The sequence below is a fragment of the Crotalus tigris genome, unplaced genomic scaffold (genome assembly GCF_016545835.1).
Source record: "Crotalus tigris isolate CLP2741 ecotype Arizona unplaced genomic scaffold, ASM1654583v1 scf7180000018371.15429387391:27106975, whole genome shotgun sequence".
NCBI lineage: Eukaryota > Metazoa > Chordata > Lepidosauria > Squamata > Viperidae > Crotalus > Crotalus tigris.
The window spans coordinates 13837191-13853713 of NW_024096970.1; the positions used below are offsets into that span (position 1 = coordinate 13837191).

Sequence of the window (16523 nt, forward strand, 5' to 3'; positions counted from 1 at the left end):
GGGGCACATATTACAACAGATGTGCCAATAGTGTAAATATTTAACTGTTCTGCTATTTGATTTCTGTTAAATGTCAGTGACCTCTGCTGTAGTCTAGAACAGTTGTGTTAAGGACACATGTTTTAATTTATAATTTTAAATAAATCAGCTTTCTGTTCATTCTAACAGATGTAGGGTTGTATTTTTAAAGGGTTCTGAAAAGGATTATCAGCTGTGGGTTAATTCTGGGAAAGAAGACGCCCCTTACCCTCTTATTGGTAAGTACATGGAAAGGGTATACTTAATGATGTAGAATTTGCTTTGTATTATGTTCCTTCAAGGGTTTCAGAGTCAATAACAGCTACAAAATAACAACCTATAACCATAATTCCAACTGGACTTTCCATTGCTAACCAAGCCAATCATTAAGTGAGTCATGCCGACTTAACAACCTTTTTTGCCACAGTTGTTAAATGAATCATACAGTCATTTAGCGAATTCGGCTTCCCCCAATGACCTTGGTTATTAGAAGCTGGTTGGGAAGGTTGCAAATGATGACCTCAGAACACTGCAACCCTCGTAAACACCAGCTGGTTGCCAAGTGCCCAAATTTTGATCACATGATCATATGGATACTGCAACAGTCATAAATATAAGGACTGGTCATAAATCACTTTTTTCAGAACTGTTATAATTTCAAACTGTAATGAAATGGATGGATATAAGTTGAGAACTTATAACAAAATAGATTAAACTAAAAAAATAGTATTAAACATTACTCATGATTTTGTTATTCAAAGACAGCCTAAGGATATTTTTCAAGTCATCTAGAAACTCTTTACTGCGGACATTGAATAAGTAGACAATCAGAATAAATACATTTTAAACTAATTAATAAACTGCAACAAGAATGGGAATTTCCTTCTGTTTGGGGGGGGACAATTTCTGTAACCTCTGACTTTCTGCTGGATTGATGGGAATTGGAGCCTATTAATATCAGGAAGGCTCATCAGGAATTTAATTTCATATTTGAAAAATTGAGACTGGTTTCACTTATTGGATGAAGCCATTAAATGGTTAGGGTTTGACTGTTGTATGTATATCCAGCCACTGTGACTTGTAAAATGTGATAAATGGCTTCAGATGTTGTGCAAATCAGCAACAACACCTGTGGAGAAATCATGGTTTATCATACTACATTAAAAGAAAAGCAACACACAGTTGTTCCAAGTGCGATTCTTATCTGCAGTTGTTCTTGGCACACTTACCGAAGATAAGATGACATGTTCTTGGCTGATTTTGTCCAATACAGTATGTTTTTTCTTTAAAAGAGTGCTGCGAGTTCAGAAAACTTACTGTAGCGTCCCACTTTTACTTCTTTTTTTTTAAAAAAAAAAGTGTTGTGGTTTTGGCATATTGAGCTAGTTAAGTTAGGGTAAAAGAAAAGGGACCGTTGTGGAGTGTGGAATTTTTAATGAGGTTTGGAGTTTTTTTTTAAACCAGAAGCAATACAGATAACGATTGAGGTTATATCATTCTCTCAGAAAAATGTATCAACTTCCTTTGATATTTTCTTGAGAGCGTGTGTGACTATGGCGAGTTGTAATTGTAGATTTAGATGTGACCTCAGACAATTGAGAACTGTATTTCTAATTCTGATCTGCAGAACGCATTATTTTGTTAGGCTCAAAAAGATGGGCCTGGCTTTCATAAACCACCTATTGAAAATATCCATTAACATCCATTTTACCTCCTCATTACAAACTACAGATTACTAGTAATCTGGCTATTTTTATAAGAAAAGGCCAGACCCCTCCTTCCATTTAGTTTTTTCCTTTTCCTCTGTTTTCTTTTGTCTTTTTTGCATACTTGTTCATAAGATTTTGACAGCCTTATAAGAAGATGAATTTAAAAAAATATCTTCCCTCTTAAGTGTGTGGAACATAGTTTTCTCTTACTGAAACCCACATTAAGTGTTAAAGCACGATGCAGTATCTTCTGATATGATCCCATGAACTTAAGGAAGCTAAGGGTACTCGTCTCAACTCTTTTCTGATCAGCAGTGGGTGTTGCTCAGATGCAGATTGAAAGGCAAATTGTTGCTTTTTGGCTTTCGTTCCTTCTCTGCCATTACTCCCATGGACAGACTTCAATACATTTTTTAATGTTTTAGCCTTTGCAGTCTTCACTGAAGCACATTCGCATACAACAGGTTATTCTAAAACAAGACAAATATGGATTTGAATTTAATGTTGAAATACCTCCTTTTTCTTCAACATCATAAAGTTCCTTAATGCTGGCCATATTTGTTCTGATCTAAAAAAATAATTGTAATTGGGATGTTGCAGTACTTCTGAAAAGTCAGGCCAACTGTCCCTGTGCTTTTAGAACACCAACAATGGCCAAGTATTGGAACAGTCAAACCAAATCACAACCATCCCTTCTTGTTAGCATGGCCATTCCATTGGATCTGTTGCAACTTGGCAGTGGGCAACATATTCAATGTGGCTATTTAAAAAAAACACAGAATCAATCCCAATTTATTAAAAAAGTAAGAAATCCCTGTGGATTTTGCTCTGCTAGTCGTTGCCAACTAGATGGGATGGTGCTCATCTCCATTTCAAAGCTATTGAGCCAGGGCTGTCTGAAGACATCTCTGTGGTCATATGGCCAGCATGGAGCGCTGTGACTTTCCTATTTATCTACTTGCATTTTCATTGTTTCGAACTGGTAGGTTGACAGGAGCTGGGGCGAGGATGGGAGCTCACCCTGTCGTGTGGCACTTGAGTCTCAAACTTGGGTTGTCGACTTTCCAACCCAAAATCCCAATGTCTTAGCCACTGAGCTACCACACTGCCCCAATTTATTAAACCATCTAAGATAATGACAATCTCTATTTTCATATCTATGATTTTTCATATGGCAACTCTATTTGACATGTGCTATGAACAGATGGCAGAACTTTTTCAACCATATCTGACTTGAGAAGATATACAGGTCAAGCCTGATTAATATTTGAATGGGAGAATTCCAAGGAGTTTTGGACTGAAAGCTCAGCTGGGAAGTCGCAACACACCCTAAAAGAAATCAGTGATCTTTCTATATAATTCCATAAACTGTATTTGTGTAGCCCCCCCCCGGGAGTCAATTAGAACTTGAAGGGACCCTCTGATCATTGAGATACATTTGAAACGATTCAAGTGGGATAAATAAAGCTGGAATTTTGGATGGTTTTATACATATATATATATATATATATATATATATATATATATTTTCTGAGATTTTCGCGGGTATTTGTATGTAGGTCTTTGGTTGTTCGGGTTTTCTCCCACGTAAAATTGGAAGTGTCTTGGCGACGTTTCGACGAAGTCCCATTCGTCATCAAAACACCAGCCTGAAGATGACGAATGGGACTTCGTCGAAACGTCGCCAAGACACTTCCAATTTTACGTGGGAGAAAACCCGAACAACCAAAGACCTACATATATTATATTATATATATTATATATATATATATATATATATATACACACACACACACACACACACACACACACACACATTTATTTATTTATTTCTAAAATTTGTATTGCTAGCAAAGAATTAAGGGAGAACTAGAATAGCTATTTCGAACTTTTTAGTTCTTTTCAACCAGACAAATCCTTCTGAGATTCGAACCTGAGCTGTCTGCATGTTAGGCAGCTGTATTAACCTCTAGGCCACAGGCTCTTTCTCCCTTTGTCAGCTGTATCAGGGAAGGAAGAGACGGGGAGGAGATTTACCTTTTGTGTTTCTTGATGCACCCTGTCATATATATATATATATATATATATATATATATATATATATATATATATTTCTGCCAGAAAAAAAAACCCTGAAAATTTGACGGCTGGGAACTACAAAAATGCTATATTTTTTTCAGTAAATAAGATGCAAAATAAATGAGTTAAGCTTCTACATGACTTAACAAATCTGTTTTATTACTTTAAAATAAAGCCTAATGCTCATTGCAAGGGACAGAATCTCATTTAGTGATATTTTTCATGTTATCTGCAATTTGTACTCACAGATTTTAATTTTGTTTTGAAGTATGGCCTCTGGCTATGAAATGTTGTTGGGACTTAGAGGTGTAGATCATGATATGTCATTTGATATTTTGAAGATTTGCAAAAGTTTAGCACGAATTTTTAAATCACACTTATGTTCAACTTCACCAGGAAAGTGTTGCATGGGAAGACTGTGGACCGAGTTCAGTTCTGCTACTGAATACAGATTCTGTTTTCTGAATTGGAGTATACTGTTGCTCAGTATTTTAATTCTAAATACTTGTCCTGGGTAGCTGACTCAAGTTGATGGTTCTTGGAAGTTCTGTTAAAAGACCAATACAGGGCCAACTAATCTGAACTTACTGCTGGCTGTATGTGAGAAAAGTTTCAAATAACATGTGCATGTTTTCCTTCAAGAGAGAAAGATAATATAAATATTTCAATATTTCAACTGTTTTTCTTCTTAACTTGTTAAAAGGCTAATAATTTGAATACAGAGATAGAGTTCCCCATGCTGAGGTTTGACCCTGAAGTGATTTGATCTGCCTCCCTTTCCTAATACTTCTTCCAATTGCCTGGTTCACCATAAGGACTTCTCTATCTTATATTGAAAACAAGGAGACTTGCTATGAATGCCAGAGTAGCAAAAGTTGGCTTCCTTAAGCAGTTTAAATCCTTCCATTGTAAGGATACACACTAACCTATCCTACGCTGTGGGATATACTGCTTATCAAGGAAAATGAAGGAGAGGAAAAGAATAACATGTTTTCATATGGTATCCAGATGTCGTTTTGCAAGCCTCGGGCTACAAACTCAGAAATCTCTGTTATTTCTGTTCATTTGAGATATACAAAAGCCTAGGCTTTCAATGCCCAGTGGTGACTTGACTGACACATAATGCTGTGCATTTGCCCTGTGTAGGAGAAATAATAATGGCTGTTCTAAGAAATAATAGTGGATATACTTTAAAGTCACTGGATATGTCAGTCCTTCACTTTGGCTGACCTGTGCCCACATATCTGGCACTGTCAGTAAGTAAACCACACCATAAATTTCCCATTTTTAGCAGACAGAATCTGAAATTGGGCTAGAAAGTAGGGGAAGACAGGATTTTGAAAATCCTGAGTACCAGATAATTGAGCATAAAGATAACATAGTGTAAATGTCTATGGAGATTTTCAGCCCCTCCAGGTCCTGGTTGTCCCAAAGCAACTGGACTTTCTTGGTTTTGCTTAAAGACATTTCGCTTCTCATCCAAGAAGCTGAACTGAAGAACTGAACTCCAGAACTGAAGAAGCTTCTTGGATGAAAAGCAAAATGTCTTCAAGCAAAACCAAGACAGTCCAGTTGCCTTTTGAAAAAGTATCTTTGGGATAACGTAGTGTAAAATCAAGTGAGTATGATACATTTATTCTAGGGATTACAGTCCACTTTTAAAGAATAAATATTATTGTGACATTCCGTTAGATCTTGTTTTTTGGAATATTACTTGTTTTACACATATGCAAATTAAAATCTCTTCTTTTATGAGCAGGGCATGAATATCCTTTTGGAATTAAAATGAGCCACATTCGTGACACTTTGCCCCAGACGCAGGGGTCAAAGGATGGGGATTGCCCTCTGGATCTTCAGGGAGCCTTCCTAATAGAACAGTTGCCCCGTGAGCTTCAGTGCCAGTTCATTCTCAAGCCACGTCGCCTGGCCACTGGGCATCAGTTAAATGGTGAGTCTTCCCATTTACAAAAGGCTTCATTCAGCAAGTGTCCCCCAGCTCAACCAGTAATGTTGTAGGTGTAGCCCACCAGGTCATGTAGAATGCCTATTGAGTTTATTATCAATTCTTCCTATGATAAGTGAATCCCAGTTGTTCTCTTATAGTTGTATATTGCAGAGGAACATAGGATGTCATATTATAAAATGGCAGAGTATTGGAGAATCCAAAACATGCTAAAACAGTGCTGATCAATGGTTTCTTCTCAGATTAAAGGAGGTGTTGAGTGGGGCACCACAAGGCCACAAGAATGGGTCTTCTAATATTTTCATTAACAGTTTGGGACCATAGCTAGAAGAAATGCTTGTCAGATTTGCAGACATCATAAAGACAAAGTTCAGAACAATCTGAATAGAGAAATGGGCTTCATGTTAATACAATTAAATTCAACAGAGTAGAACATTATTTAGAAAACAAAAATCAAATGCACAAGTATAGAGTTTGTTCATAGTATACAGTACCCTCATCTAACACCTTAACCACAAATAGTGTTCACTTTCCACAAGAATAGTCTCTTCTAAAATAAACAAATAGCAAAACTTACTTTCTTCCTTCCTACCTTTATTTAGAGTTAAGCCAAAAGCCATTTAAAAGGAGAAGATCAATTATAAACTGGGCCTTCTGGCGAGAAACAGGTGTTCCAGTGGACCATTTAGTGCCATCTCCAACATCTTCCAAATCGGGGAAGCTGTTTGGCCTTTCCCTCTCATCCCTCTGTGAGAATGATAACCTGCCCAAACCTATCTTGGTAAGTCTCTTTTACATCCCAAGCAGATGGTGGCAACTGTCTAGCCAAAAGTGTGCACAAATAGTCATGGAACACATTTGGGTTATTGAGAATATATAACAATGAATCTCTTCATTGAGAAAATACAAGTAGTCTTCGACTTACGACCACAATTGAACTCAAAACTTCTGTTGCTAAACAAGGCAGTTAAGTGAATTTTGCGATTAAGTTAGCAACATGGTTGTTAAGTGAATCTTGTTTCCCCATTGACTTTGCTTGTCAGAAGGTTGCAAAAGGTAATCACAGGACCCCGGGACACTGCAACTGCCATAAACACAAGTCAGTTGCCAAGTGTCTGAATTTTGATCACATGATCATGGGGATGCTACAGTGGTCATAAGTGTGAAAAAGGGTCATAAGTCACTTTTTTCAGTGCCATTGTAACTTGAATGGTTAAAAGTCGAGAACTATCCGTATTTGCCATTATGAGCTTGACCAGTCATGAAACGAGATTTGGGAAATCTAGTTGATAGATGGCAAATTAGATCCTTCAAATGCTCTGCCATCTCTTGTGGGACCTAGTAAATATGTGACATGCCAATCTTTTTTTAAAAAAATATATATAGGTGGGACAGAGAGTATGGTAAACATCAAGGAAAGTCCCTATAAACACATTGACACCCACAGGCAATAGATTGCTACTCCTGTTCTTTGCTTCTCTTGCATTATGGCAAGAGGAGCAAAGGAACAATCAATGGGGATTTGGAGCTTTGCTTACTCCCTTCCAATGAAACCAATTAAATTGCAACTCAAATTGTAAATAGCAATAGCACTTAGAATTATATACTGCTTCACAGTGCTTTACAGCTTTTCTAAGCAGTTTACAGAGTCAGCATACTGCCCCCCAACAATCTGGGTCTTCAGAAGGGTGGAAGGCTGAGTCAACCTTGAGCCAGTCAAGATCGAACTGCTGGCAGTTGGCAGAATTAGCCTGCAATACTGCATTCTAACCACTGCGCCATCACGGTTCTTAATGGGCAGTTTTGCATAATCATTTTTTGCATAATCATCATGATTTTGCATAATCATCTCCTATCTTAAGATTATAATGGAATAAATATTTTCCTATTCCACACTCCATATTTGTATCAAATAACAAACATCTGATTTCCAGGATGTTAGAGCAAAATTTGGCATCCAAAATAGAAGGAACAAATTTATTTCCACATTAAGCTTTGTGGATTACTGTTCATTTCATTAAAATATAAAGTCATTGTTAGCTAATCGATAAACACATAGACATTGCTGTGATAGTGGAGCATGTATGGTACTTGGTACCTGTGCATAATATTTTAGACCATAATAAGAGAATATATACTGTTAATTATGAGGAGTACTATAATAAGATGAGTATACAGCATCTAATACTTTAATAAGCATCCAATATTACAACTTGTTCTTCTGTTATATTTAGGCTTTTTGATTGAGATAATGAAGGCTAAAGAATAAGTTGGCATGTATCTGCCAAGGATAATTTACACATCAGCAGCCTTTTCCAAGATTTCCCTTCCCTGACTTTATTTATGACTTTATTCATTTTCTTCTTCATGTTATAAATACAGTTTCTGCATTATTAGAGTTAATACAGCTTTTCTTGAAACCATGGTTTGTAAATGTTCAACTGTTGCTTCAAACCATGGTTGTAGAAGAAACATTTGCCATTTACCTTACAGCAGACATGTCAAACTCGCAATGTCATGTGACGTCGCACAACGTATCGGGAATGTTTTGCCATTGCTAGCAATGGGGTGGGCGTGGTTTCCGTGTGATGCATCCGGCCCGTGGGCCAGCAGTTTGACACCCCTGCCTTACAGCTTTTGATGTATGCATAGATATCTCAAAGATTTACCATTTGGTATTGCTTCATACAAATTAGATATATATGCATTGTGCTTATCTTCCCCTTAAGGGTACAGGAATTTGTGCATAAACCACAACTCCCACAGTTACTATATTTGAAAATGAAACATGCCTAAACATATGGTTCCTTCCAAAATACCACATTTAAAGTTTTTTTAAAGAACCTTGTAATTTATAAATCTGATAAGTCAAGTGTAATTAAAAATATGATAATAAACTCTACTTTGGTTGTTGCCTTGAAAAATTTGATCAGTATAAGGATTGATTTCAGAATAGCATAGCATAGCATAGCATAGAGTACAATACAGTACAGTACAGTACAGTACAATACAATACAATACAATAGAGTAGAATAATTGGAAGGGACCTTGGAGGTCTTCTAGTTCAACCCTCTGCTCAGGCAGGAAACCCTATATCATTAGCAAAGTTCCAAATATTTAAAAAAGAAAAGAATGGACACCTCAACACCAATAGCTAAAAATGAAGGATAAAGAGATGAAGGAACAAAGAGGCAAGCTGAACATTTCATAAATCTCTTAAACATCCACCTAAGGCAGCATTCTCAACTTCATCAACTTTTAAGTTGGATGGACTTCAACTCCCAGAATTCCCCCAGCCAGTGTGCCCTAGCGTGTTTGATATATTTGCATATCTGAGCTTCAAGAAAGTTTATTGAGAAGTCTAAAAGATACTGCATCCTAACTTCATTGATAGTAATTCAATATGTAAAAAAAAATAGAGCTTTGGAGATGGGGAAAGAATGAGCAAATTATTAAGGGGAGGGTTTCAGAAAACATTACAAAGTTATAAGAAAAGAGGAAGTGTGAGAAATAAACTGAATATAACCCTGCCTTGATTCTATTTAACATAAAATGGGACCGAGAAGAACTTGGACAGGTGAAATAGTCAGAGAAAAACCTAATTGCCCACTCCATTCCATCTATCTAATCAGAGAAGATAGGAATTCTTGAATCCTATGGAAATCTCTTGACTCGGACAGGATGTGGACAAACCTCCCAGAAGATTGAAGAAAGCTGAGTGAATGATATGGAGAGATTGAAAGATATTGCAGAGTTCAGAGCTGTTAAAGAAGTGTCCTTATATTCTGATGCTTCCTTTTGTCCTGAAGTGGAAGAACAAATGGGTGAAGGCAGTGATGGGATTCAAATATGTGAACAACCGGTTCTCTGTGTGAATGCCACTTCCAGAAGTCCATTCTCGGCCTGGGCAACAAAAAATTAGGTACCAGTTCTACAGAAGTGGTGCAAACTGGCTGAATCCCACCACTGGGTGAAGGTGATTCTCCACTAAGGAACTGAAGCAGCTGTTAGAAGTGGTGTTATACATTAAGGAATGCAATGCATATATAGAGATCCAGAAATCTGAGCATGAGGGTCCAATTAAGAGCATTCGGGTAAGAATAAAAGAATGGGTAACAATAAAAAAATTGGGGAACTTATTTTGGAGATATATTGTATACTACCAAACTAAATAGAAGACCTAGATAATACAATTCTGGACCAGATTACAAAACTTTCAAGGAGAAATACTATACAGGGTAGTAATGAGAGACTATCAAGACATCTGCTGGAAAACCAGCTTGACCAAGAATGTAAGGTCTCCAAAATTCCTCAGTGGTCTTGCTGAGAAAAGTTGAAGAAGAAATAAGGAGATTGGTTTTTATCAATCTGATGCTATTACTAAGGAAGAATTGGTCAAAGAAGTAAAAGTAGTGAGAACTTTAGGAGTTCATGTCACGTTGAGATTCAAACTATCACAAAAAAGAGAAGCTGGAGAATGGAGTAGAATGTATACTAGAATTAGAAAAGTCAATTTTAACAAGCTTATAAAAAAACTGCACAGGATATCATGGAGAGAAACCTCAGGTCAAAGAAAGCATAAGGAGGTTAGGTTAGAGATTTCTGAAAAATAAGATACAGGAAGTGCATATGATTGCACTTCATATGCCGTTCCAATGGAAAAAAATGGGACTTTGAAAATTGTGGGTGCCTAGGGAATATTTGACTGAGCTAAGAGTTGAAAGGGAAATGGAAAATTGGTGTATGAGCAGATAGCCAATATTCGCAAATAGAAAGGTTGAAATGCAAAAGGAAATTAGGGTTGCAAGGGAAACTGAAGACTAACAAAAGAATGTATTTTGGCTTTGTCAATAGTAATAAGAAAAAAATGGAAGGAGAAGACACATTGCTAAAAGACAGTAACAGGTGACAATGAAAAAGCAGAGCTTCTTAACTCCTACTTTGCTTTGATATTGTCCTGAAAGAGGAAATTTTCTTAAATGAATTTAAACAGGATTGATGCTTGGAAGGAGTGAGAACCTAAAAGAGGCTTGAGGAACATCTGGTTACCATGAATCAGTTTAGTGTTCAAGACCAGACTGAATAGAAATAGAAATTACAACTGAGAATCATTTTCTGTGATCTTTGAGAAGTCCTGGAAGAATGGTGTAATACCAAAGGATTAGAGAAGGATAAATATTCCTATCATCAAAAGGGGGTGGGGAGAGAGAACTCCTCTCAGATCAATTGATGTTGATACGGGGCAAATTTTTCAAACAAATTATAAAACAGTTTGGATAGGAAGACTTAAAAGAATGAAATGGCTCGCAGTTCATTTGAAAAGGACCTGGATATGTTGGTGAATCACAAGCTGAACATGAGCCATCAATGCAACGTGGGTACCAAAAAACCCTAATAATGGCAAATGCAATCCTAGGCTTCATGAACAGAAATGTAGGGTCAAGATCAAGAGAAATCATATTTCCTTATCTGTGAAGGCCCAGGTAGTGGGTACCTGGACTAAGCTGGGAGGATAAAAATATGTGGGATGAGAATGCAGAAGGAGACAATACCAATTGGTTTGGAGATGACTAAGGTGACTAACCCTTTCATAAGTGCTGCCAAATTTCTACTAATTGTTCAATAAATGTGGAATTGTGAGAGTGTTGCAGTGTTGCAAGATCTTACTGTCAGCCTCATGCTAGTATTTTTATGGGGTTTATAAAGGATTGATGAACCTGCTTGTGTAAAAAGGAAAATCTGTTATGTAAGCTATAGTGCAATTTTCAACCTTTTTGCCATTTCTCTGATAAATAACATAATTTCAGAACTTTTTTCTTAAGAAGTCTGGGTTTTTTTATTAGTATTCAGCCAGATTCAGCACTGAAAAGCTCTAATGTGAAATCTATTACTCCTGACTGATCCATATTCCTCCATACTGGGGCATAGGCAAAACTACAGGTGTGTTCTCACTGCAAACATAACAGAGATCTTGAATGTTTTCCCCCAAAGTACCTCAATTGTTGAGTCTTCTGTTGAAGTCAAAACATAGGCCAACTTGAGAGAGGCAGCTTGGGGAAAGGCCACTGCTGAAACCTTCTGTGTGTGAGTAGGCAAGTGAAGAGAAAACTGTTGTTGTTGTTGTTGCTAGATGCTTTTTCAGAATATGGCATCTGCTAAAATCACTTGCCAATTTATGTTTCATATACTGATTATATATTTCTTTTATAGGATATGCTTTGCTTTCTCTATCAAGAGGGACCTTTTACTCGGGGTATTTTCAGACGCTCAGCAAATGCAAAATCCTGCAGAGAGCTGAAAGAGAAACTTGACTCGGGTGAAGATGTACACCTTCTTTGCGAGTCCGTGTTTGTGATAGCCTCTGTGTTTAAGGTAGATGGGGAAACTATTTCACTCTGTAACAATTGAAATTGCCTGTCTCTGGATATGAAGATTATCGTGTTCCTTTTTTAAAAAAATAATCCAGAACTCTGAAGATTAATTCAAGGAACTTGTAGACAACTCCGTACGGAGGTCTTTCCCAACCCTGCTACCTGAAATTGAGATTTAAAATAACATTAACAAACAATTCAGACACCTGTAGCACATGCAACATGTGTATTAGTCTATTGCTGAGATATTTCTATAGCACATTGATATTCCCAAGCATAGAATCCTCTGAATATTTGATTTGAAACTTCTCTTTGGAATTCAGTGAAAAACTGGGGCTCCATTCTGCATATAATTGATTGAACAGGTAGACTCTCAAATTTTAAGTATATTATTTAAGTCCTTAGAAACCGGGACTTAAAAACCATTTGTTCGTGACAAGGGAAAGTGGTGAAGTGGGAGAAGCCAGATTCAATGGACATTCTAAAGGCTTTCTTTCAGATATATTTAAAATTAAACTGGAGAGGAATAATTGTTTTGCACTTGTTTTTATCAAAGCGATTTTTGTTCTTTCATTTCTGCAATAACCAAAGAGAATGAGGAGTCCAAGAAAAAATCATGTGTGCCTAAAACCCAGCAAGAGAGAGAGAGAGAGAGAGAGGGAAAAGCATGTTTCCCTGTCCCTCATGTGGCAACTCGTATTTTCAGGATGGTCTCTAGGGTGTCACATTGGGTTGCTCTGCTCTTTGTATGCTGAAGAGCAAAGTTTTCCTCAGGCAACCCTTTTTCTTGGCACATCTGCTCTGCAAGTTTCCCCCTCTTCTTTTATTATCTGGCTTACAACTGGAGCTATGGCAGAGAGCTTCCTTCTTCTAAGTAGATGGGCCTTTTCACAGCAGAAAGAGAAGGTGAGAATGATAAAAGTGGTGTCCCTGAGGCGCCTGTCCAGTAAAGAGCTTAGTAAAGACAAAAACGTTAGTCTACATTCTGAGAAATAGCAATAGCACTTAGAGTTATATACCGCTTCACAGTGCTATACAGCCCTCTCTAAGCAGTTTACAGAGTCAGCAGATTGCCCTCAACAATCTGGGTCCTCATTTTACCGACCTCAGAAGGCTTGAGGTGGTGGGAATCGAACTGCCAACCTACTGGCAGCCGGCAGTCAGCAGAAATAGCCTGCAGTACTGCATTCTAACCCTTGTGCCACCATGGCTCAATTTTGAGAAAGTTGAATAATACATGGCATATTCTAAAGCAGCGGTTCTCAACCTATGGGTCGCGACCCCATTTGGGGTCGATTGACCATTTTACGGGGGTCACCAAACAATGCGATCCACCATTTCCCCCCCTCAGGAGATGCCGCTGCGCATGTGCGCCGCGCATGGGGGTGCTGCCGCGCATGTGTGCCGCACATGGGGGTGCTGCCGCGCATGTGTGCCGCGCATGGGGTGCCGCCGCGCATGTGTGCCGCGCATGGGGCGCCACCGCACATGTGCACCGCGCCGCACATGCGTGGCACGTTCGTGTGACGGGAGTCGCCGTCACACGAACGTTGAGAAACGCTGTTCCAAAGAAAGGGTTCCCCAGATTTTTGGAGGGGTGTCTAGTGGGCATGGTTAGAATTTGAGAATATGTCACAGATATTGATATAAAAAGACTGCATTTACCAAAATGAGATCTGGCCATATTTTTTTCCCTGAGATACACTTTAGGCTTTCAGAATGCAGCCATTGGTTTTATTTTTTAAGAATGCTTCTATAGTCTTTGTAGGATCCAGAACCTTTCTTAGAAATAAGTAAGCAGCCTGAAGCTTTGCTGTTGTTGGTTATTGCTTTGCTTATTGTGTGCTTGCTTCCCATTTAAAAGAGGAGAGCTATGGGAACCATGTTGGAAACTGAGGTTATTGTGTCTAGAAGAGTTCCCAACTCACCACTGCATTGTAATTTTTAAGGCAACTAAAAAAGGGAAACTACATGGGGAATTATATTAATTTAGCTAATTTTTAATTTAACTAATCTAAATTTAATTTTTACCAGTCCTGCTTCTTCTTTGAGTTGTCTCCAGTCACTTTTATGAGTCTGACCCCCCCGCCCCACTTTCTGTTTTATCTACCAATAGTTGATCATCCTTATGTAGAAGCTATTCTAAAATAGATTATATAGTACTATGTGGATGATTAATAAATAAATAGTTTTAAATAGTGTAAGCCAGTGGTCCTCAACCTGTGGGTCGGGACCCCATTTGGGGTCGAACGACCATTTCACAGGGGTCGCCAAACAAGGCTGTCCGCCATTTTTCCCCCTTTTCTTTGGCCACGCCCCTGGTACCCGGTGATGTATAAGTGGTTGGGGGTCACCACAACATGGGGAACTGTATTATGGGGTCGCAGCATTAGAAAGGTTGAGAACCACTGGTGTAAGCTATTGTAGAGTAATAACTGAGAAGTGGAATAGCAAAGCTTCCAAATCAAAAGTTTCACTACCAACTGGTATTTTGCAGAGAATTAAATACTCTATTGATTATTTCTCATATGGAAACCAATCTTTTTTCCAATGAGGTCAAGAGTGCTTGTGCAAGTGTATTTGAATCTTGTTCAGAAGGCTGAGCACAGAGATGACAACTTGAACAAGGTTTGTTGGTGACATTGTGGAATATGAATCAAACTCTTTCCATGTATCATATTGGTTGATGACAATATAATAGCAGACTTCTTGTTTATCATAAAAGTAATTATTTGGTTAGTGGAAAATTCTTAAGATCCATACAGAGGTAGAAATGACTCAGAGGGAACACAAAATTGGGCTAAAATACTTTAAAATGCAGGTTAAAGGTATATTTTGAAATGATTGCTCATATATGTGCTTTTCTTCTCTTTTCTTTCAATAAGGATTTCCTTCGTAACATCCCAGGAAGCATCTTCTCATCTGAGCTTTGTGATCAGTGGGTTTCCTTAATGGATGAAGGGAACCATGAAGAGAAAATGAAAACCATCTACAGGTAACATTGCTTGTGTAATTTCCTGTTTCAGTTTTTCAGAAAATATCAAGGGGCAGTAATCTTCTACTTAGCGGGAAATATGTTTCAGAACTGAGAAGACTGATTAAGAAAAAGGAGAATTTTGAGAATCAGTTGTGAAACCCTTTCTGTTGATTTTATGTTTCTAGACTAATGGAACAGCTTCCAAGTGCCAATGTTGTGCTGTTGCGTTATCTCTTCGGAGTATTACACAGCATACAAAAGCAATCTGAAGGCAACCAGATGACTGCATTCAATTTAGCAGTGTGCATTGCACCCAGCTTGCTCTGGCCTCCGGCTCCTGCAGATCCTGGCACTGAAGGAGAATTCACCAAGAAGGTGAGCAATAATTCTTCAGGTTCTTTTCTTGGGGCCACTTCAGATTTTTCAAGGATCAGTAGAAGAGGAAGTACAGCACCTTCTCAATTCTTCTCAATTCATGTCTAAAGAGGGGAAATAGGATAGATATATTGTCCATTTTGAAAAAAGAGTTGGGAGTACGCAGATTTATTCACACTTCTCTACTTTCTTGGGAAATAGGCCCATAGATCTCAATTTCTGAGTGAACCTAGATCCCTTCCTTGACACTCGTACAGAAAGCCCTGTACATAGTTAAAGGTAACATGGGATTTGGCTCCAAAATGACTCAAGCTATAAAGGTCTTATTTTTGTCTGCCATCCAACATCACACTGTTCTGTCTTCCTGGCAAGCATTGGTGCATATTAAGACATAGATCAGAGGTCCCCAACCTTTTGAGCACCAAGGACGGGTTCTGTGGAGAGAAGTTGTTCTGCAGACCAGAGGGGGCGTGGTTTCATGTACTGCTTGAATCCTACAGAGGGGGCTTTGCTTGTTTGTGCGGCCCGGTTTCTGGCATGCCGCGGCCTGGTACCGATCCACGGACCAGGGTTTGGGGACCCCTGACATAGATGCTTTCTTGTATTAAGCATCCAAACTGAATTGGTTTAAAGTCGTAGCCTTTCCATATTCATCTGCTTGAATATTTAAGCTTGCCTCAAGTGGGCGATACTCTGTTTTCCCACAGAAATTATTATATAGTTGCTAATGTGGAGGCATTCATGGACAAGAATTTGCACTCAGATGAAGAGCAGCCATCTTCCTACATTTCTCCTTTTTTACCAATGTGATCATTTATCATTGTAGAACATTTTCTGATTCCAACCCTGTATTGGGAGGCAGCCTAGAACAAACAGATTGCAATAGGAGGATTTGTGTGGGAGGGAAAAGAACTGGCATAGACATAAGAGAGCACATAATTGACAAGAGATAATAAGGAAAATGTTCTAATACTGAGCTGAAGAAGGATCTTTGGGAAAAGCCTGCTTGGTGCCAAGAGAACAGCAGGACT

General features: G+C 38.3%; 1 protein-coding gene across 6 annotated transcripts in view; it reads left to right on the forward strand.

Annotated features, from left to right (window-relative positions):
* Window positions 1-16523, forward strand: part of ARHGAP20 (Rho GTPase activating protein 20) — a 90367-nt gene that overhangs the window by 69206 nt on the left and 4638 nt on the right. For all 6 annotated transcript variants that reach the window (XM_039351510.1, XM_039351512.1, XM_039351511.1 and 3 more), the window contains exons 8-13: window positions 191-257; window positions 5566-5754; window positions 6372-6550; window positions 11980-12141; window positions 15026-15135; window positions 15303-15492. In XM_039351510.1, coding sequence (XP_039207444.1) covers window positions 191-257; window positions 5566-5754; window positions 6372-6550; window positions 11980-12141; window positions 15026-15135; window positions 15303-15492 — 897 coding nt within the window. The remainder of the gene's footprint in view (window positions 1-190; window positions 258-5565; window positions 5755-6371; window positions 6551-11979; window positions 12142-15025; window positions 15136-15302; window positions 15493-16523) is intronic.